Source organism: Pseudonaja textilis, chromosome 3 (genome assembly GCF_049901715.1).
Source record: "Pseudonaja textilis isolate UNSWEBS1 chromosome 3, rPseTex1.2, whole genome shotgun sequence".
NCBI lineage: Eukaryota > Metazoa > Chordata > Lepidosauria > Squamata > Elapidae > Pseudonaja > Pseudonaja textilis.
Genome location: NC_141992.1, coordinates 184,921,524 through 184,944,608, shown reverse-complemented (window position 1 = coordinate 184,944,608; position 23,085 = coordinate 184,921,524). Strand labels below are relative to the sequence as shown.

At 37.4% G+C, this 23,085-nt stretch overlaps 1 protein-coding gene across 8 annotated transcripts in view; it reads left to right on the top strand.

Moving 5' to 3' along the window:
• The window catches only part of TAF2 (TATA-box binding protein associated factor 2), a 61,984-nt gene extending 50,062 nt beyond the window's left edge, over positions 1-11,922 (top strand). For 5 of the 8 annotated variants that reach the window (XM_087931662.1, XM_087931660.1, XM_087931661.1 and 2 more), the window contains exon 26: positions 10,497-11,865. In XM_087931662.1, coding sequence (XP_087787788.1) covers positions 10,497-10,762 — 266 coding nt within the window. In that variant the 3' untranslated portion in view covers positions 10,763-11,865. Of the gene's footprint in view, positions 1-10,496 lie in introns of all 8 variants that reach the window. The other 3 variants (XM_087931658.1, XM_087931657.1, XM_087931656.1) reach the window with 1 other exon arrangement.
• Positions 11,923-23,085: the final 11,163 nt, after the last annotated feature.

Genomic DNA, 23,085 nt, shown 5'->3' with positions numbered 1-23,085 from the left:
CTGGAACGCTGCTATCATGTCACCCTGCTCCTTCTTTTCATTACACTAGACATTCCCCAATTCCAGCAACCGTTCTTCATATGTTTTAGCCTCCAGTCCCCTAGTTGTCTTTGTTTATGAACCCTCTTTTATTATTTTTTTATAATAACTCAAAAGTGGGAAACATACCTTATGCTCGCCCTTCTCCTATTTTTCCCACCACAACAGCCCTATGAGGTGGGTTGAGATGAGGCAGAGTGATTGGGCCGAAGTCACCCAACCAGCTTTCATCCCTAAAGCCAGACTAGAACTCACAGTCTCCTGGTGATTGGTTCCAAATCATTCAGCCAAGTTTCGTAACTAAGACATACTAGAACTTCTTGTGATTGGCTCAAAGTCATTCAGCTGACTTTCACATCTAAGGCAGGACTAGAACTCACAGTCTTCTGGTTTCTAGTCTGGTGCCTTAACTGCTAAACCAAACTGATGCCGTGTTTCAGAGAGTGACCATTTCTCAGGCCATAACATAAGTGGTAGGGTACATCCTATGAACTCAGAAGAGAGAATGCAAGTCAGCTGGACTGGAAACAATGACCATTGTTTAAAATCTCTAATGAACCTATTCCAGATTAGAGAAAGCAGTACCAAACTGGGTGGGCCAATATTTTGGCTTGCTATATCATGACTTTCTGTATTTGAATGGTTGTATGGCCTCCATGTGGCATTTATTAAAATCAAAGGACTGTTTGGACATATTCTTCTAAAGCACCGTTCCCATTTTTCATATAACCAAAGGATAATTTTTGAGCCCCTTGCTGAGAACAAAATCGGGTAGCTTTAGTACAGACACAGCACTGTTTGGTTGCAAAGATGACTGAAACTATTATTTCAGCTTCTTTTTTAAATAACAAAGAGGATAGCAGCTCATCTGAATAATCTGCAAATGGATTGAGTTAAAACTTGAAGACCCAAAAGTGGCCTCTAGAATACTTACGACTTTTTAAAATTTGACATATTTCCAACTATGACTAGAGTTTTTCCTGTTCTCAAGCCAGTTTTCTAACATAGTCTTGTACTGTCTTCACTTGATTCTTTAAAACAATTGATGTTTTATTTTGCTGGGGATACTTAGCAGATTTCTTCTGGAAAATCTAAGGCACAATTCTCTACATGGATAAGTCTTTTTTTTTTTTGTCACCCATAGGTTGTAGCCATGTCAGGTCTTTATAACATGATGGCCATTTAATTTTCAGGCTTTGTACAGTCTGAGATTTAGAACTTAATTTTATATTTGCATGGCAGATATCCTCAAAGTCCATGAAGTCTACATCTAGCTAAATGGCAAATTTATGGCAGATTTCCAGAAAGTGAAAATTCAAAGAAACATTTGGGCTAAAGTTCTGGAATTTGTATTGGATTTAAGTAGGGAGAGTTTGAAAACATAACAGATAAGATAAACTCTGCTTGTGGGTTGTTGTTTTTTTAATTATGTTAGAGTAAGCATCATAAAGGATAATTCAGGGCAGTTCTTATACCAATGGGTTCATACTTGCAAATGGAGATATATGTTCCTAAAATTGGTCGTTTATGATGTTAAGGTGCCTTGACGAGACTTTGGACTTGAAAATTGCCTAAGAACTGTAATGTGGAAAACAGTCACTGAAGTGTTATGTATAATCCAACAGACAAGTTTAATTAATATATGCCTGTGGCAGTTCTTTTGAAATTATCTCTGTCATTTTCTAGTATTATCAGAGAATAACTTTGCAGGATCAGCCCAAGGCTGTAAACCAGCTTTTTATTTCATTTTTCCTGTCTATCTTTATTGTAAGCTTTAACAACAGTAAGAACTAATACAAACTTTAAAAAGGAAAGGAAGAAAAAAAGAAAAAGCTAAAAGTTTACAAAGAAAAAAAGTAGAAGAAAAATAGAAGGAAAAAAATAAAGCAAGATTATAAAGAAGTGACTTTAAATTTAATCATAGATACAAGTGCAATTACATTTTAACCTTACTTTACTTTATTGATTAGCTCTTGGGCCATATCAAAGTGCAGAGTTCCAGACAAATTATTACTAAAATCTAATAAAAACAATTTAAAATGGAATTGGATAAAATACAATTTAAAAGGAAATTGGAATAAAATATGATTTAAATGAAATTGGAATAAAATACAATAATTTAAGATATAGATAAATAAAATATGATAAATTATATTTCGGTATCACCCCTACAATCCATCCCAATCAGTCCCATATATGCCGATCTTAGTCTAAACATTTTGCTTAAGTACATACATTTTAACTTTTCTATGTTTTAACAATGATCTTCTCTTTCTATAATCTATAATCTATCCTGTCCAATCATCAAAACCATAAATCATGTTTATTTTAAATTTTTTTATACAAAACTCAATAAAGCAGTTTTCAGTCATCAATAGATGTATATATACTCTGTGTGTGTGTGTGTATTTATAGAACTATCTTCCAAGAATTCATCTAATCCCTTTTGGAAGCCATTTACATTAGCAACCATCTTGATGTCTACAAAGTAGTGAAAGAAGTGGTTTTATGGCTGTTTTTCACACTTATGACCATTAAAGCATCCCCATGGTCACATGATAAAAATTCAGACACTGCCAACTGGTTCATTTTTATGATGGTTGCAGCATACCAGGGTCATGTGACCCTTTTGATGAGCAAAATCAGTAGGGAAGCCAAGTTCACTCAACAGCTGTGTCACTAATTTAACAGCTGCAATGATTCACTTAACAAATGTGGCAGGAAAATTCATAAAATGGGGCAAAAATCACTTAACAAATGTCTCATTTAGCAACAAAAATTTGGAGCTCTGTTGTGGTTGTAAGTCAAGGACTCCCTGTACGTGGCTTTGGATAGTGTGACAGATTTGATAGGGAACAGTCAATCCTTGTGATTATTTCCTCTTTCAGACATTTTGTGCTTTACTGGTGATGGGGAGGATGAATTTAATGGTTTGAGAAATGTAGACCTAGATCATTGAAGCAGTTAATTTGCAGAGTTGGGACAATTTTCTTATCACGTTGACAGAAAATAGATTATTGCAAACCAAAAAATGGGACAGGAAACTGAACAAGGACAGAGAATGTATAGGAGCTGTAAATTGAGTTTTTGATTGCTATTTTCTGAAGAATTCTGACCACAGAATACATTTGCTAAAGAGAAAGATTCTGAAGAACATCCGTTAATTATTTATGACTACTATTATCTGGGGAACAGGTTGGCTTATGAATACAATAGGTATTTATAGCACTTTATTAGCATTTCATAATACTTGTTTTGTGCTATTCTTATACTGCCCAATGGGGGGATAAAGTAATAAATAAGAATTCCTGGAGATTTGGGCTGGAAAATAAGCAAATGTTACCTCAGGGATCAATCTAGGAAACAGCTGCACGTTCTGAATTGTTTGGTGTCAAATGAACTGGGATGCAAATGGCTGCCTCTCTGTATCTTTCAGGTACTTGGCTCTTATGACAGAAACCTACAGCAGGCACATAATCTATTAGAGTGTCACATCTGTTCTGAACAGATCCTGCAAAGTATATATGAGAGATTTGGGGATAAGTACATGAAAATCTTACGTTCCTGGGTAGCCCTTAATTATACCAGTTAATTACCCTTAGTTCCCATTCAAGCACAACAGAGTATTTGAGAAGCTTCCAACTATGTCCTGTTTTCAGACATAGAAAAGGAGCTAGAAATTGGTATACTATCCTGAGGGGGTGGAAATAAAGGTATATTTTGAAGCTTGGCATTTGAAAGCTTAGAACATCTCATTGGATTTTCTGCTTGATTTTCACAACAGTTCTTTTTCAGGCAGCCCCCAGGAACCAGAGAGAATACTCTGGACAGGTGGCAGCAGCCTAGAACCTTTCCTGCCGGCTTCCCCATTGACTTTCTGGAGAAACTGGCAGGGAAGATTGCATGTGGTGATCACATCACGAGACACTTAACAGTGAGCATAAGTGCAGTTTGCCAAGCACTGGCATAATTTCAAATGGTCACTGAAGGAATGTCCACCAAGCAAAGCCTACTTATATGAGAAACAAGCATCAGGGCATGGAGATTCTCAATCAGCCAGGTCATGGTTATCCCAAAGATGCTTTTTCCAAAAGACAACTTGACTTCCTTGGTTCTTTCCTTTGAAAACATTTCGCTTCTTATCCAAGAAGCTGAAGAAGAACTGAAGAATCTCCTTGGATAAGAAGTGAAACATTTTCAAAGAAAAAAAAACGTCAAAAATCGTTGCCTTTTGGAACAGCAGCTTTGGGACAAGCATCAAGGCAGACATTTCTTAGGGAATATTTGGCTTTCGTTGGGATATCTGTTTGCAGCCTAAAGTTCTCTTGATCAGTTCAACAAGTTGGTTTTTAAATATTTAATTTATTGAAAGTTAATTGATTGGATAAGCACACGGATATGGAGTATGTCAGTAGCATTTTCACTCTTAATGTGGAGAAATACATCTTCTAAGATGCCTTATTGCACGATCTAAAAAAGGTCATTTCTTCAGACTTGTATTATTCATATGCCAATTAATATAAATTAGAATGTTAATAAATTGAATCAAAAAGTTTATTCTTTTTTAAAATGAGGTTTATAGGCCTTAATCTAGTGTTATTTCAACTAAACTCTTACAGTGGTTATTTGGGCATTTAATAATTCTACTTTGTGTTAAAATGTTTGGAATTTTTTGTTTGTGGTTCTCTGAACAATTTTAGTTTTGTCAGTATTAATTTATTTTCAAATTGTTCTATAATTCCTTCATAGAAAGGATTTTAAATTGGAGGAAATACTCATCAGAAATATTAATATGTATTAGTATAACTTTTAGACTTTGTTTGTTGAAAATTAAAAAAATGACTGTATACAAAATGGGGAAAAATGGAAAAAATGATCTGTATACAATAGTAATTTTTTGCACAACCTAAATCTATGATTCTTCAAAAATGTATTATTCACTGTTAAATGTTAATTATATTTTTGCCTTAAGTACAGAAGCTTTGAAAGCATCAATGCAACCTCTTTTTCACCCTCTGATGTCATTCCAAACTTGACTTATACTACGAAAAACAGACTTTATTTGTTATTCAATTTTCAAAACAGTAGGGTCATTCACCCTCTTGCAGAGACCAGAAACATCCAAACAAAAGTGAATTCTCATCTTCATTTAAAGTTGAGCTTTTCAGTTCTATTGGAACATTTATTTCTACTGTGCTACATAACAAAATATGGAGTGTGCTATTGCAAAGGATTTTTGTAAAATATATTATTTAACATATGATTACAGATTTTTTGTTTAAGAAATAATAGCCTTTATATTTAGTCAAACCCCAGGTCAGAGTATAGGCCTATGTCTGTCTGTCTGTCTGTCTGTCTGTCTTTCTTTCTCCCTCCCTCTCCCTCTCCACACACCCCCGCCTCCCCTGTGAGTGTGGGTGTGTGAGTGCATCCTCCCCAATTTATTTTTACTCCGTAAGATAAGATAAGCATGCAAATAAAACATCCGGAGATAAGCTTTGTAGCTTACACCATTCAGACTGATGCTTTGGATCTGTATCCAAAATTCTGTCCATTGCATCATAGTGCCTCTTTCTTCTATTTTTATTTTTAAACCCATTATTAATGTATTTTTAAATAAATGGAGTAGAAGAGAAATACTAATCATTATGAGAAAAAAATTAAAAAGCTGTTCTAACGTTAAAGTGGTTGCCATCAAGAGACATTCGTCTTTGTCAACTTTACTTTCCTTCCATTCAATTGTGTCCGATTCTTGGAGACTACCTGGACACGCCCATGTAGTTTTCTTAGGAAGGTTCTCAAAAGTGGTTTGTCCTTGCCGCCTCCTTAGGGCTAAGAGTGACTGGTCCAAGGTCACCCAGTCTCTCTAGTTTCTAGCCTGGTGCCTTCACCACTATACCAAACTGGTTCTCTTCCCAATTATATAAGATCATAAAGAGATCAGGAAAATGTTGTGCTTTAAAATTTTATACATATAAAATGTAGCTGGAATTGTGAACCATGTTAAGTCAACTATAAGGGCTGATTTAAGAATATTTAATCCATGAAACCTTTTTTTTTACAATTAACACCAATAGATGTTGGCAGGGGTGGAAAGATATTGGCTGATGGGTGTCAAAGCAGAGTAATCATAAGTTATTACACGGTGTAATACATTGTCACTTCTCTTGTTTTCCTTTCCTTTTGTTGAAGTTTGTAGTGACTTCCACATTCAGGCACACGGGCAACGCTTTGGAGCTTCTCAGTAAAGATCATCTTTCTTGATTCTAAACATCTGTTTTGCAGTGAAACTAATAATGATGTTGGCTTCTGAACATTGAAAACCACAGAAGGTGCCAAGTGAATAGCTAGCGTAATGTGTGTTCTGTTCCAAAGGGTATTAGTAATCACTTCAAAAGGAAATGTGGGTACCTCACCCTTTGTGGTTCTTCCAGACTGAGGAAGACATTTTGGTTATTCAAGGAGAAGGACATTGCCTGAGAGGCTGCAGAATGAGCACAGCCAATGCATTTTCTCCCAACAATAGGAAGAGTCCATGGAGTACGCCTCAGCCAGAGAAAATTACGGATCTGGCTATCCATATTGTAAAATTAGGTGCTGAAATTTGAGGCATTAGCAAACTATATTTGAGAGTGGGAAATGAAGAGAGAGTGATGAAAAGTATAGGTAGCACAATTGGGACCAGAATTTCCATTGCTAAGTGAGTTGGGTCTGGTTTTATGATTTTTTTTTTGTCATGGTTGTTAAGCAAACTATTCCAGTTGTTAAATGAATCATGTCATTGAGCAAAACTGTTTCCCCTATTATCCTTGCTTGTTGGAAGTTGGCTGGGAAGGTTGAAATGACGATCACATGACCGAGGGACACTGCAGCCGTCGTAAATACATGCTAGATGCCAAGAGCCGAATTTTGATCACGTGACTGGGATGCTGGGATGTTTATATGTGTGGGGTCATAAATCACTTTTCAGTGCCGTTGTAACTTTGAACAGTGAATGGTTGTAAATTGAGAACTGTCTGTAGCCGAGAAGATCATAGCCGTTTATCATGGGTGGGGTTGGTTGAACAGTGATTACCGCTTTGTCACCAGAATTTGTATATTGCTGGGACCATACTTTCAAAATCCCAGTAATTAAGTTCAGCACAAGTATTAAAAGAAGGATAAAAGGTACTTGCCTTAAAGATTAACTCTTATTTGATCCAGACTCTAAATTTGCTTACCAGCAAATTTGCAAAGCTAGCATTTATCACTATTAACTAAAATAATAATGAATGCCTCATTTAAATGAGGTTGACCTTTGATAATATTGCCTGTACTGTCATTGTATTTCTACTTTTTTGCTCTATTTTATTATATTTCATAGCAAGGTCACAAAAATAAACTGAATTCAAACATACAGGTAAATAGGCGAAACGAACAATGAAAAGCTGGAAGAAGTTCATGATCTACAAAATGCCCAGACCTAAAAAGAACATAGAGTATAAAAAAGAACCACTACAGCTAAAACAAAAAGAACCTAACTAAAATTTAAAAGCTGTTTTACCACTAATTTTACATGGAGAGTTAGTTTTAGTAGAGATATCTGGGGTGGGCGAGGGGGGAAGACTGCTGGCAAGTGAATTCAGGATCTGGAATTAATAAGAGGCAGTATGTGTTTTAAAGCAAGTGTCTTTTATCTTCCTTTCTAATGTTTGTGTTGAGCTTCGTGAACTGCATTGATATTATTTGAGCATTTCTGATTTCTCATAACTTGGTGAGCACAAGACATTTAGGCACGTGAGGATTTTAATTCCATGTTTTTCATTTTGAAACCTTGCCTATTTTTTTTTTCCTGAGGTAAAAAAACCCTGCAAGTCTCTGAAATTTATGTTCCAATAAATTTTGAAGATGTTTGAGAGTTATTATGTTCTTGTTTTGTAGACCTTAAGTTTGTTTAAGTTTGGTTGTGGGATATAGGCAGCCTTTCTTTGAATAAATCTCTGTATTCACAGTATCAACCTTTTTTTAAAAAAAAATGCACAAGAGGCAAAAGAAAAAGGGACTGCAAATATTTCTCTGACAATTTGAATTTTAGCTAAAAATTTAACTGATCTTTAAGCATTTGACATTGTATATCTACTTGGTTTTTCCTTTCTGGTGTAGTCTATTACATCCCTGTTTTGACAGCCTGAAAATTCATTTTGTACTTTTTTATCTGGTTCTATACTTGTGTTTTGCAATGAGCCTAAAATCTGGTATGGTTTATCGTGCCTTAGATGTTTATCGTGCCCAAATAACCAGGGAGGACAGCTTTGTAATTAAAACGTAAGCCTGTAATGTAGAAGCTGTAATTGTGGTCAGAGGCTTGACTGGGAATAGAACAAGGCAAGAAATTCCGCACATTATAGAAACAGCAACATGAAGAACGATATCCATGGGGTGCCTAGTGAGAATTGCTAACCTAATCTACGCTAACCCCATAGCAGAAACTTTACCATCCCTGGTCACTGTGGAGCAACATTTTGCTGCAAATATTCCCATATTAATCAGAAATAAGAGCAAATTCTGAAATCTAGAGAGGGGTGGCAAAAGAGAAATACAATGATGGAAAGGCCCCAAATTACATGCCATCTTCAAAAACCTTGGAGGACATTCCTGGAGTCCTCCAGAAGTTGTCACCAAAGTTTCAGTGTAATAGAAAGAAGAAACTGATCCTGTACAGTTGCTTAAGTGTATTAAATACAGTTTGGCTTGTAGTCAAGATTACAGAAGTGTAGTGGTACAGATGAGCATATTCAGGAGTCGGCTATTAAATCTTTCCAGATTGAAGTTTAAGAACATTTTATCCCCATAATCCCTGCTGTAACTGACATTTATTTTACTAGAAGATAATAATAGTCCAAAGTTTAGGATTTGGCATACAATTGAATCATTGCAGAGATTACCCAATGACTTGGTTATCTCTTGCTGTAGGCGGAAGCTTTAGGGAGTATAAGAAATAGCAGCTGTGTATATGAAACTGTCTTTCTCTCCACAGCCTCTTCCCCCATTCATGGTTTAAACTCCGAATAGGAACAAACATTAATTTTGAGATTTCTGTACCGTCTCCTTCTTCCATGTTATAATAAATAGCCATTGTGGAAATGATTTGTTATTCTAGTCTGTCTTACTTACTTACTTACTTAATTACTTACTTATTTGCTTACTTACTTATTAATTAAATGTATCCAGCAAATCTTGGTGGCATGGTAGATATCCTTGCAGTTTGAATGCTTTTGCTTCAGGTTTGAGTGAGTTGGTGTGATATCATAGTAAATGGTATAGTCTGGATTTATTGGAATTGTAATTTTTCAGGGAAAAACCAAGTATATTGTTATTTCTCTTGACACTCCCTATGAGAGGAACCCAGTGACTAAGCCAAGAGACCTTCATTCATGGTTTCTGTTAAGAAGTCAGACTGGTAAATGAGGTTTTGTTTGTGACTTATTGAATCAGACTTGTTCAGGGAGAAAAAGGACAGGGATTCTGATTCAGATGTAATGGTGAAGCACCTGCTAACAAGGTTTCTCTAGTTCTTCCTCTAGTTTGGTGGCGTGGGCCTGGTGGGTATATTTTAACAGATTCTAAAACGCTTGCTTATTCCCAGTTATGCATAGTTCCAAATTATGGCTTCCTATTCAGTGGTGGGATTCATTTTTTTTTATTACCGGTGCTGTGGGCATGGCTTGGTGGGCGTGGCAGGGGAAGGATACTGTAAAATCTCCATTCCCACCCAACTCCAGGCGGAAGGTTACTGCAAAATCCTATTCCCTCCCCACCCCACTAACCTGATTTCCAGCTCCGTCCTTCTGTGACTTGAGAGGCAGAAAATAGATGGGGGAGGGGCCAGTCAGAGGTGGTATTTGCCGGTTCTCCAAACTACTCAAAATTTCCACTACCGGTTCTCCAGAGCTGGTCAGAACCTGATGAATACCACCTCTGTTCCTGCTATGTTGAAATTGAGCCATTGTGTTATATATGGGCTCTTACTGAAGAACATTGCTAAGCTAAACTGGCTTCTGCTTGGATGGGGATACCACCAGGAAGTCTCTACCAGGAGAAACCACCAAGGATACAAGGTACATTAGGAAGTCAAGGCATTCCCAGAAGAAAACTTTGCTTTTATTGCCTAAAAAGCCTAACAACTAAATATAAGACTCCCCGTGACATATCTATCTCTTGATTATGCATGTTTTACACATAGTATTAATAACTCTTTGATGATATTTGTATAAATTGATATTTAAATGTCATTACAAAAATTACGAGCGCCTTGCAGCAAAACGTTCGTAGTAGTAAAACCGTGGATATAAATAAATCCATAGTAGAGATGCTGCGAAAGTGATTGTGCAGCAGTGAGGGCAGAACTTCCATCTTTTCAATCTTTTCAGTGGTTTTTTTTTTTAAATAAACCTATCTTCCTTTTTTTTTAACTTCAGGTAAAGAACAGTCTTCCTTGGAGGCAAACATGTTGCCAGCGCCTCTGCCTTCTCTAGCTGGTTTTGCTAAAGAGTCCAGCTCTTCCAGGCATGGTGAGCACCATCACCACCACCACCATGAACACAAGAAGAAGAAGAAGAAGCACAAGCATAAGCATAAGCACAAGCACAAGCATGACAACAAGGAGAAAGAGAAGGAGCCCTTCACTTTCTCCAACAGCCCAGCCAGTGGGCGGTCCATTCACTCGCCCTCCTTGTCAGACTGAGGCAAAAGATCCTGGGATGGGGAGAGCCTTGGTGGGTCATCATGATCAAAACCAAGATGCCACAGGAGTCCAGAACTTAGACAAGATCCCAAGTTGCTCTTCTGTTGGTCAGAGACGTAGTGATCACACACTCATACCATGGGGAAAATAAATGAAGGTTTAGGAATATTTCAAAACGTTCCTCCAGCTGCCTGCCTTATATTCTCATTAATACCTGTGTGTGTTGAACCTCAAATGGCTGCCATGATGTGAAGTAAGAATTAAAGGGAAGCCTGATGCCCAACCTTCTCAGAAAGCTCCTAATGCTTGGTACAACGTTGTAGAACATAATTTGAGCTTCCTGAAACTTTTATAGAAATTTTTATTTTTATTTTATTTTCTTTATATTCCTTAATTGTTTCAACTGTCCCACCACTTTTAAATTCTTTGAATGGTTGCTTGCTCAAAAGATTTCTGTTTTTAATGTTGAGCCTTTTTTTAAAAAAAAAAAATGGATTTAACTTGTTTGAACATTGCAACCTTTGACAGTCAAGTCTATTGGATTGTTTACTTTGGCAAGGAAAAAATTGCTATCTATACGGCGCTCTGTAATCAGACTCATAACTGAGCAACCGAGTTTAAACAAAAATTACAAAACTGGCAAGAGAAGCTCTACCTTAGAATACCGATTAAGGGATCGACATTTAAAATACAGTTGTGGGAGAGACGACAGCGCAAAACGTTCTAGTTTCTAATCAAATGGATGGGAAGTACTCGAACAACGCTTTTAAATGTATAGCAAATAAAACATGAAGCTGTGATTTAAAGAGTTTTATTCATTGTAATAAAAACACCCAGCAGGTATTCTCTTGAAAAGCTCTTAATTATGTAAAACAGGACTGCTTTTAAACTTTTTTACTCAATTCTGTGTAATATTAGTGCTTTTTTTTTTGCCCTGTTCCTAATTTTCTAAAATTTGGGTTGTCTTCACACTAGTCCGGTGTGGTTTTTTTCTTGAGTATTCAGCCTTAAGGCTAAACATTTTTATAATTTTCTGTGCATCTTTCCTTGTTTCAGTAGACAATGCTGGTCTATAAAAGATGATTAAGTAAAGTAGCTAAAAAGATTGTTTTTTAAAACAAAAAAATAAGGCCATTTGTTAATAAACTTTTTGTACAATGCACTATTGAATATTCTGAATTCTGGCTTTTGTATACTTAGTGAAGATGAGGAAAAGAAAAATAGGTGTCACCATGGAAGTTGGGTTTTTTTTTTTTCATGTCCTGTTGTTGCTATATTAATCCAAAAGTGCATTATTATCTCTATTAAATCTTTGGTGTACGATTGTAAAGATATGCTATATACTTTCAATTAGTATAGAAGTTATGGTTTTTAGCAGGAATCTACACTAGTCTGATGCATCGTTTTCTTCCTTCAAGCTTCGGGTTTTTTGCTGCAATTGGTTTTTGTTGCTGTTCTGTTCTGTTTTTGCTACTGCTGACAGTCACAAATTTGATTTACTTAGAAAACAATAGTGTGCTGTGCAACAGGTGTTCAAAAGAGCATCTTGGTATTAGATAACATCCGTTGAATCTAGAAGTGTAAATAGGTTCCCTGTTTTATATTCAAAGAAAGCTGCAGCTACTTACAACAACTGAAATCCATTTCTGTATTTCATGGGTTTCATTGAATTTATTTTACCATTTAAAATGTTTACGCCACCCTGAATCCTCATAATAACTGTCATTTATTATTCATTTATTAAGTTCAGCAAAATTACAGAACATTAAATCATTAAATGTTCAAATTAAGAGAAATTAGATAAGTTAGAAACCAGAATACCACCGTCTGGAGTTGGGTCCCCCCCCACCCCGAAATCCGCTATCCGCCTCCAGCATAGAATGCCCCTATCAGGGTCCCAGGCCAATCAGCCCAGCCAGATTTTGAGGCCCTTTTGGGAGGCTAAGGGAATGAGGATGAATTTCATCTCAAAGGCTCAATGTTCAAAGAATGGGAGCTGCAGCAGAAAGGGCCTCTCCCTCGGACCATCTGGTTGGTTATCCTAGGAACTGACTACTGGCCAAAGTACGCTTTTGTTCGATTCAGTAGAACTCCTCTTACTGTGTTGTATATAAGTAAATTAAAAATTTTGGATACTCTTATAGAATGTTCCCGACTGGAACCTACTTTGGTCATTCATTAAGGCGAAACCAACCTTGCCTATTTCAAAGCACTCATGTTAGTGAGGAAGAGTAATTGGGATGAGAGTAGAGGCTCCCCTCATTTTCTTCCCCTGGCCTCATTGAGGTTACAGCTGCACACAAAGGAACAACACCTTCAAATCCTTAAAAGCTCACAAGCTTTGGATATGTTCTTTATTTAAGTTATAAAAAACTCAAAAGAGGCTCATAAAATAAATACAGACCAGGTGCTAGTTCATTAGAAGCCTGGCGATGTTATACTCTCCATGACAGTTGTTACTTTAAGTTATTACAGTCTTTGATATTATTAAAATATATACATTGCTGTTCAGCCATCATCCCATGGCGCTTTACTGAAAAGATCACTGTTTTTAAAAAATTAACTAGAACTAAACAATTGCAGTAGGCTAAAATAAAGCTGCATAAAGAGAAAATATAAATATCAGGTGACACTTGAAATAAGAATAGTATTGCTCCAGCTGATCTTTGGATTATGTACTTATCTGCTTGTCACTGCAGGTGGCAATATCTAGCCACCTTAATCTGGTCACAAAAACTCTTAAGCAGGATCAGTCCTAGTTAAGACTTCAGTGGGAAACCTAGCCAGGGAATCCGAAATCTGTAAACTAGTTTTGGAATTACAAAGACGTGTTCATAAGTCACTAATTAACTTAAAGGAGACAAAGCAAAAAGTTTATATAATTGGATGTATATATAATGAATGCAATGATTTATGAAAATAGCAGAATTGAATTCTAACCAATTGTGTGTAAAGGATGTGCTGGAAACTGCTATGGAACCAAAAAGAAATAATTCCAGTAGTTGACAGGCATGAAAAACTGGTGCTAATTCTGTGTCTATACCAGATGGACAAGGATCTACTGTATCTCAACTATTTTACCAGTTCAAAACCAGCTATATTTCAGAGCTGGTAAGAAATGATTTTGTAAGAAGAAAATGACAAAAGTCACTCCATAATGTCCCCAGCCCAAGTCACCATCTGCAAGTAACGGGAGAATGTAAGACCTCTATTGGATGATCTATTCTAAGTTGTTGTATAAGCAGTCTTCAACATAGCCTGGGTTTAAACCATTTTAAGATTTTGAAACTACTAAAATGGTGCATCATAGAACTTTATAAATGCAGCATGTATTATATTGGTCACGGCCTCCCCAGCTGTGATGAGATATATTTCTACTTAGCAGTAATAATGTCCAAATTGGCATCTTTCTATATAATTTTATGCAAATCTCTCTGTTTCTTACTCCTCCCTTTTCAGTGTTTTTTTCCTCTTGTGTGGAAAGTCCTAAGCAAACTGATAGATTTACCTTGTTCTGTACAAGTTCTTATCAAATCTTCAGAAGAGACTGATGAGAAGAGTATAGCTAATATTCAAAGCAATCTTGAGATATTGGGAAGCAGGGTGAAAGTAACAGAACAAGAAATAGAACAAGAAAAACAGTATACTATAACGTTCATTGTTTAGGCAAAATAAATGAATGCATGATAGGGAGATTCCTGGCTTTTTTTTAAAAAAGGGTATGTGGAAAAGATCTTGGAGTTCTAGCTGTTTACAAGTTGAATATCAGTCAATGACATGACTGCTAAGAGCAGCAAATAAAATATTTCTGTTAAGGCAGAAACCAATAGCTCTGTGTGTTCTGTACTGGTGAGACTCCGGTTTGTGTACTATATACAGTTCTTGGTTCCACATTTCAGCAATAGTGTAGAGACTGGAACAACTGCAAGACAATCAAAATGATCAAGATGGAAACCAGGTTGCCTGAGGAGAGACTGTTCAAACTGGATATGCTTAATACAGGTAGTTCCTGACTTATGACCACAATTGGGACTAGAACTTCTGACCCTAAAAAATCTGATTGCTACGTGAATGGCACCCAATTTTACCATTTTTGCTGTGATTGTTAAAACTCATCCCATGATCATTAAGCAAATCTAGCATTCCCATGGACTTTGCTTGTCAAAAGCCCTCTGAGAAAGTCACAAATGGTGATCGCATGGCCCCGGCACAACCATCGTAAATACATACGCTCTAGTTGCCAAGCGGCCAAATTTTGATCACAGGATTAGGAACTTTGTGAGTTGGCTGAGGACCAGTCATAAATTTCAGTGGAATAACTTCAAATGGTCACTAAATGAATGTAAGTTGAGGACCACCTGTACAGTAATAATTCTAGATATCTCAAATGTCATACAGAAGGAAATCAAAAGTGGTTCCCTGTTGTTTCAAAGTGTAGATATGGATTAATGGATTTAAGTGACAAGAAGGCAGTTTTTATGGATTTAAGGAAAAATTCCTCGTAAGATTATTGTGACAGTGGAACCGGTTACCCAAGCAGGTAGGATCACCTTTTTTATGGCTTCTTCAAAGTAATGATAAATTGGAGGTGCTTTTATTTTGGATTCCTGCACTGGATTGGCAGGATAGTTTTAATGTTGGGTGGTTTTCCAACACCAGCATTCTTGAAATCTAAATGGAGCCCGTATCTTTTAATGGCTATCAGATGTTTGTTTGTTTTTTTTCATTCCATTTTAGAGACAGAATGCCTCAGAATAACAATTTGTTCCCTAAAAGATGAAAATAAGAAATCTGGTCCAACATGAGTTAGTTTTCAATTTCCAGAGTTCCATCTTCGCCACTGAAATAATGGACCTTGGTCTGATGACCCTGTGGTGATTTTCCTATTTTCTCACAATGAGTTTCCACATTATACTACACTTCTTGACAGTCAGATGAGTTAATTACCATGTGAAGTCAGGTTTTTTTTTACCTTTAGGGATATGCCAGGTCTTCAGTGGAGCTAATGGTAATTCCCAAAGAGATCTAACAGTGGAATATATCTTTGGGGGTACTCAGGCCACTGAATCAGAGGTGGTATTCAGCAGGTTCTAACCAGTTCTGGAGAACCGGTAGCGGAAATTTTGAGTAGTTCAGAGAACCAGCAAATCCCACCTCTGACTGCCCCTTCCCCCATCTATACTCTGCCTCCCGACTCCCAGCTGATTGGCTGGTTCTTCTTTTGTTGCCCTGCACAGGAGAACAGAGCTGGAAAGCAGGTTAGTGGGGTGGGGGAGAGAATGGGGATTTTACAGTACCATTTCCCTGCAGTGGGGTGGGAATGAAGATTTTGTTGTATCCTTCCCCTGCCACACCCACCAAGCACGCCCACAGAACTGGTAGTAAAAACATTTGAATCCTACCACAGGTGGAGATGGAATGGAATTTTGCAGTAACCTTCCCCTGCCACGCCCACCAAGCAACACCACGCCCACCAAGTAACGCCCACAGACCCGGTAGTAAACATTTCTGAATCCCACCACTGCATAGCAGAACAAAAGGTTTTCATGCTCATCACATGTATTACGATCGATGAGTCAAATACATAAAATCTTAACTCTTGAAAACAATCTTGACAATAATTTAAAACAAGAGGGAAAATCTGAAACCATATTCTAACAGATCGATATTTATAATATTGCTTGATCAAATTAGTTTCCAGTTACTCATGGTTCGCTTAGTGAGTTGCATTTGGTACCGTTAATTAGACCTTAGAGCCAAAATGTGTGTGTTTGTATAACAATTTATTTTTTGTAGATCTACAAGTCCAAGTGAGAATAAACATGGACTATATATAAAGATTTAGCTTTACCAACTACTAAAATTTATATATAGTAATAATATAATGTAGTATAGTATAATATATGTATAATATATATGTATACTAGCTCGATACCCGTGCTTCATTACAAAACTATGTGGTCAGGCTTAGTTTTTGTGGAGGAAAATAAGGGGGAAAAATTCTGCCTCTGCCTACCATCGGTAGCGTCCTGTCTGTGAGAGAGTTGAGGGCTGTTTGGAAACTGAAGCCGTATTTGTTGTGTGAGCAAGAACGAGATAGCAAGGAGCCTGGGCATGGCTTAGCCCAGCTGTTCTGTACTGAAGCTGCTTGGTGCTGTGAAGCTAAAACTGAAACTGAAACTCCTCTCCTCTACTTGTGTTTTGCATTTGGAACAGATTTCTTTTCAGGTGGGGAGGGGAAGGTGAATTCCTTAGCATCAGAGCGTGTTAATAATAATATACAAAATACTAATGCTGTGATGGTCATTTCAAAAAATCCTTTCTTACTGAGCACCTAGAAGCCAAGAGGAACATATGTGCCAAATTTCAAATCTGCAGGATTTACGGTTCTGGAGATTTTGTGATGATGCGTGAGTGGTATATATACATATATATGTATGTGTATGTGTATGGTATTCAGCTTTGTTCGGATATTTTCCCACGTCATTATAGTTGTGCTTTTAAAATTGTAGCAATGTTTCAGCAGAATCTCATCTGCCATCATCAGGCTTCTGTATTGTGTTCATCTGTGATTCAGACTTTCACAGCCATCTGACACACAGACGAACACTATACAGAAGCCTGATGATGGCGCTATACAGAAGCCTGATGATGAGATTCTGCCGAAACGTTGCTACAACTTGAAAAGCACAAGTATAATGACATGGGAAAATACCCGAACAAAGCTGAATACCATACATGTAAGTACCCACGAAAACTTAAGAAAACATATATATGTATGTATATATATGTGTGTGTGTGTGTGTGTGTGTGTGTGGGTATGCGTGTATGTGTGTATGCTATTCATGTTCAATTGCATTCTAGTTATTTCTGTTTCTGATAAAGTGAAATAAATAGCAGCAGCAAACTTCACAAAGTCATTTGTAAGTAGTATGACAAAGCTTGTATTGTCTTAGGTTCTATTTGTTAAGCATTTCTGCTTTTTGGTTTGTTTGTTTTTTAAAAAAGCCTCACACTTTTGTTGATGCATAAAGTTTTCCAGTTAACCTTAATGCAGACCTTTGATCTGTTCTTCCTGTTCCAGATTTTTTTTTTTCCTGGTAAACACTGTGAGAAATAAATTCTGGACAATTGCCATGTATTTTGAACCCACATGAATTTTATAAATATACAACTCATGGTGCAACAGTTGGAAAAGAACCATAAAATGACACTTGCTTAGTTCATTTGGGGCTCTCCACGTACTTTGGGTCACAACCCTCTTTGGAAAAAAATACGCATTTTTAGGAATATGTGAACATAGGGGAAGTGGAACTATCACACAACGATTTTTTATTTGCATTCTTTTTGGTGTTCATGTAAATTTTCCCAAATGTACACGAATAATTTGCTGTTGGCATGAAGCTATCACTTTCTCTCTAGATCAGGAGTGTCCAACCTGGCAACTTTAAGACTTGTGGACCTCAATAGTTTGAAGTATATTCCTTCAGTTATTACTATTAGTAATAATACTAACAGTAATAATTTCATTCATGAGCTTTGAATCAGTGAAAATGGTCCACGGAAGCTTTATATAAGCTGGAGCAATACTTTTATTATTTCCCCTTTTGCTCCTTAATGCTCCTGCTATCAAAATGCATGCAATAGAAAGATGTCGTTTAAAAACCCTAAAATAAAGTAAAACAAAACTACACAAAACAAAAAAGTAGACATTTTAAAGAAGAAAAAGAAACAAACAAACATGAAATAAAATGGATTATGACTAACAAGCTCCAAGTTAACTTTGCATTGTTAATGGTATGATTCCATCTGTGAAATCAGTGTGAATCACAGTTCAAACACTTTCTCATTATGTTGTTAAATCCACCCATAAACATACTCTCAGTCATCTGGCAGAAGAATCAAAATGGCACACTCGCTCATGAACAACAATTCTCTCCTCAGAACTTTTGCTAAAGGATTCGGTTAAATGCTCTACTACAGCTTCATAATTCCTCTCTCCCCCAAATCTAAAAAGAAAGCTAGACTGAGGTGGCAAAAGTGCAATCTTAAAGCCACTCAAAATCCTTGGCCCTACTACAAGTTCCTTGAGTCTTTATTTTCTGTGGTCCTTCATCTCGAATACTCTTCCTGGCAATTGGATGTTGAGCCAGAGCAACCTTCTCCATCTTTTAACTTGGGAAACAAATCAGAAAGAGTGAAGAAAGTTTCAAGGAAGAGAAAAGGATGTTACAAAAAGGGGGGAAATAGGTGTGTCAGAAAGAGAGACAATTACATCACTCGCTTTGTATCTCCTGTCCACAATTGCCGCAAGGACAATTATGGAGAGCCAGTTTAGTCTAGTGGTTAAGGCACCATGCTAGAAAGCAAGAGACTGTAAATTCAAGTCTTGCCTTAGCCATGAAAGCCAGCTGGGTGATAGCAATAGGAATAGCACTTAGATTTATAAGCTGCTTTACAGTGCTTTACAGTCCTCTCTAAACAGTTTACAGAGTCAGCATATTGCTCCTAACAATCTGGGACCTCATTTTACCCCCCTCGGAAGGACAGAAGGCTGAGTCAACCTTGAGCCTGGTGAGATTTGAACTACCAAATTGCAGGCAGGCAGCAGGCAGCAGAAGCAGCCTGCAGTACTGCACTCTAACCACTGCACCATCATGATCTTGGGCCAGTCACACTCGGTCAGCCCAATCCAACTCACAGGGTTGTTGGTGTGAGGAAAAAAAGAAAGAGGGATGTATGCTGAATATGTTTGCCACTTAAGTTATCCATAAAAATAATAAAAGTGGGATATAAATAAATAATACATAAATTATTGAGCGAACACAGTAGAACACAGTGCTAGATCCTTGCATCTATCTCGCTTGCAAACTCATCGATAAATTGCATGGATTGAAATAGAAATTTGGGATGAAACTCTGCTGATGGCAGGCATTTTTATTTTGTTTATTTTGTGTCCCTTGTTGTCTTACTTTTGTCTTATTAATATTATTTTCTTCTGACCTGCATCTATTTCAAATGTTCCTAGCTATCCAAATGATTTCTACCAAAGAGAGGGAAGGGTTGCTCATATATTGAACTAGGTGAGATCAACTTTTCTGGGCCTATATCCAGTCCACCTCTGAAATCCTAAGGCGCTCGTCACTGACAGCCACTTGTGACTCACATTGCTTTCAACCCATCATTAGATGATTGTTGCTTTAGATTAATGTGGCTTGAACTGTAGAGCCCTGCTCTAATCCTTGCTGAGTCTAAAAGGTTCAATTAGCCAAAAAGTTTACTGCGAGCTGTATTTGAGAGGACTCATCTCCACAATCCAGAGGCAAGCTTTTAAGCCACATCTGTAATTTAACTTTCTGGGAATGGCTTTGCCAAGTTCACTTGTAGGAGCCATGGAGTTTTCCTTTATTTTTGTATTTTATTTTTCAAATTTGTAATCATCAGCTCTGCAACATCCTGATTTTTCCCCTGAAGGTTTTCTTGATCATCAGCCAAAGAAAGTTAAAAGGGAAAAACAAGAGAACAAAGTTGCCTCTAGCTTGTAATTCTTAAAAACCGTGCAGTCTTATACTAAGATATATTCATTCCCATTTATTTCAGCTCTGCATAGGACTGAGGTACAGGCCTGTCAAGAATTCTGCTTACTTGAGTGTATGCCCTTTGAATTAATTGAGGCTTATTTCCAGAGAAACACACATGGCTATATTGCAAATTGAGGGAGTTTTTTTTTAAAGCCGCCAACATCAAAGATTTATTTAAGAAGATCACATGGTCCTGTAAACAAAGCAGTAAAGAGGAGAGCTCACATTTTCCACTAGAGCTACTAAGGATCTTTTAGTACTTGTCATTTTCATATCTGATCTCAAACCACAGGGCATTTTGGAGAAAGGAGAATCAGCCTGATATCATCATGACGTCAGCAAAAACATAACAGAATGAAGAAGAAAAAATGTAATTAAAAAACCTTGGGGGAGGATGGAATTCAAGACAAGAGGTTCTACTTCCAAAAAGTTGCCACAAAGAAGAGAGGGTCAACCTATTCTCCAATGTATCTGGAGGAAGGACAAGAAACAATGGGTGGAAGCTGGTTAAAGAGAGAACCAACCTAGAATTAAGGAGAAATTTCCTGACAGAATCATTAATGGTGAAGGTATGAGTGGCTGTAGTAATCTAAAGAGTATCAACCACATGCATACATACTAGGTTAGTAATGGCAAACCTTTTGGACTCGGCATGTCAAAAAATTTGGAAAAAGCCTAACCTGGTGTGTTACATATACTCCTCCCACAAACAAAAGAGGGGAAAAAATATTAGCCTCTCCCCCTCCCCATTTGGGCCACCCTGGATGGACAGTTGCACTCACCAAAGCTAGGCCTGAAGTAAAGGCCAGGGCCTCAGCAACAGAGCTCGCACTACAGTCACTCGAAAAGGCTACCTGGCGCTGTTACCCAAGGGGCGTGAGCACAATTGTCCCCGTGTTCCAGCGCTCCTCAGGATCTGCCATGCCCCGTTTACCTTCAGGCGATGTTCTCTTCCTGTTGACATGTCCCTGAGAGTCTGTCAACAGAAAGAGAAAACTGCTCTGGGTCACATGAAGCCTTCATTCTTGAAGCAACTTCAGAGAATTTGTCTGTCTGTTTGTTTGTTTATATACCACTTTTATTATTTCTAAAAATAACTCAAGATGGTGAACATATCCCATACGCTTTCCTCCACCTATTTTCCTCCAAAGAACCACCCTGTGAGGTGGGTTGAGCTGAGAAAGAAAGAGAGGGGATGACTGCCCCAAAGTCACCCAGCTGATTTCTCATGCCTTAAGGCAGGACTAGAATTCATAGTCTCCTGGTGTTTGGTTCAAAGTCATCCAGCTGTCTTTCATGGCTGAGGTAGGACTTGAACTCATGGATTCTCGCTTTGTAGCCTGGTGCCACCTGGCTCTTCCATGCTGTCACTGCAGCTTCTGAAAAACCACATGAAAACAAGGCCTGTTCCTTTTTGATTTTCAGAGACTCTAGACCTCTGCAGCCTGTGGAAGTACAGGACATACTTTGAGAATAATTGTTGTTGAGTATTGTTGAATGCCTGTGCATCACCCAAAACGTTGTGGTGTATCCCATTTGACACATGTATCATAGGTTCACCATTACTCTACTAAAGGTCTTACATGATTGTCCTGCTCCATATACTAATTAGACCAGGGGTTGCCAATCTTTTCGACCTCAGGGACCACCAAACTCATACTTTTAAATCCTGAGAATCACTAATATGAATTTTTTAAAAAAGATAATATATTTAATATAAAAAAAATAATTTTTATATTAAATATAATTATATATATATATATATATATATATATATATATATATATATATATATATATATATATATATATGGCATTCAGCTTTGTTCGGGTATTTTCCCACGTCATTGTAGTTGTGCTTTTAAAGTTGTAGCAACATTTCGGCAGAATCTCATCTGCCATCATCAGGCTTCTATATAGCGTTCACCTCTGAGTCAGACTTTTACAGTGGTTTCAGTTTTAAATTTGGTTTGAGAGTGCAGGCTTCCAGATAATTGACAGTCTAGTGGAGTCATCTCTTCTATTCATGCTTTCAGGTCTTTTTTCAATATCTATGGCTTCTCTGATAATTCTGTAGCTGGGGTTTTCTATAGTGGCTAGGGTTTTGGTGCCATTGAAGTCAATGCTATGACCTGTGGCTTTCATGTGTTGGACTAATGAGGAAGCATGTTCCAGTTTTTTTACTGCATTTTTGTGTTCATCCAGGTGGGTACTTATTCTTCTATTGGTCTGTCCGATGTATGTGGCAGGGTATGATGCACAGGGGACTTCATATATGCCTGGGTTTTCCAGGTCAAATTTATCTTTGGGGTTTCTTAGAATGGCTGCTATATTTCTGTTTGTTTTGAAGGCAGTCTTGATGTGATACCTGTGTAGTATCTTACTGACCCCAGCTACAGAATTATCAGAGAAGCCATAGAGATTGAAAAAAGACCTGAAAGTATGAATAGAAGAGATGACTCCACCAGACTGTCAATTATCTGGAAGCCTGCACTCACAAACAAAAAAAATCTCCACACCACAAGCCAGCCAAACACCTGGGCACAAACAGACCCCCCTGATACTTCCAGCTCAAACACACCCCAACCAGGCACCCAGATGAAACCTAGCTTCCGAATAAATGATAGCCGTCCATTTACTCAAAGCCAAGCCACACTAAAAGCCTCCAATACAGAAAACACAATGTTGCCAGCCAATCAAGACAAAAAACTGATACAAAACAGACAGAAGATATTAGAAGCAC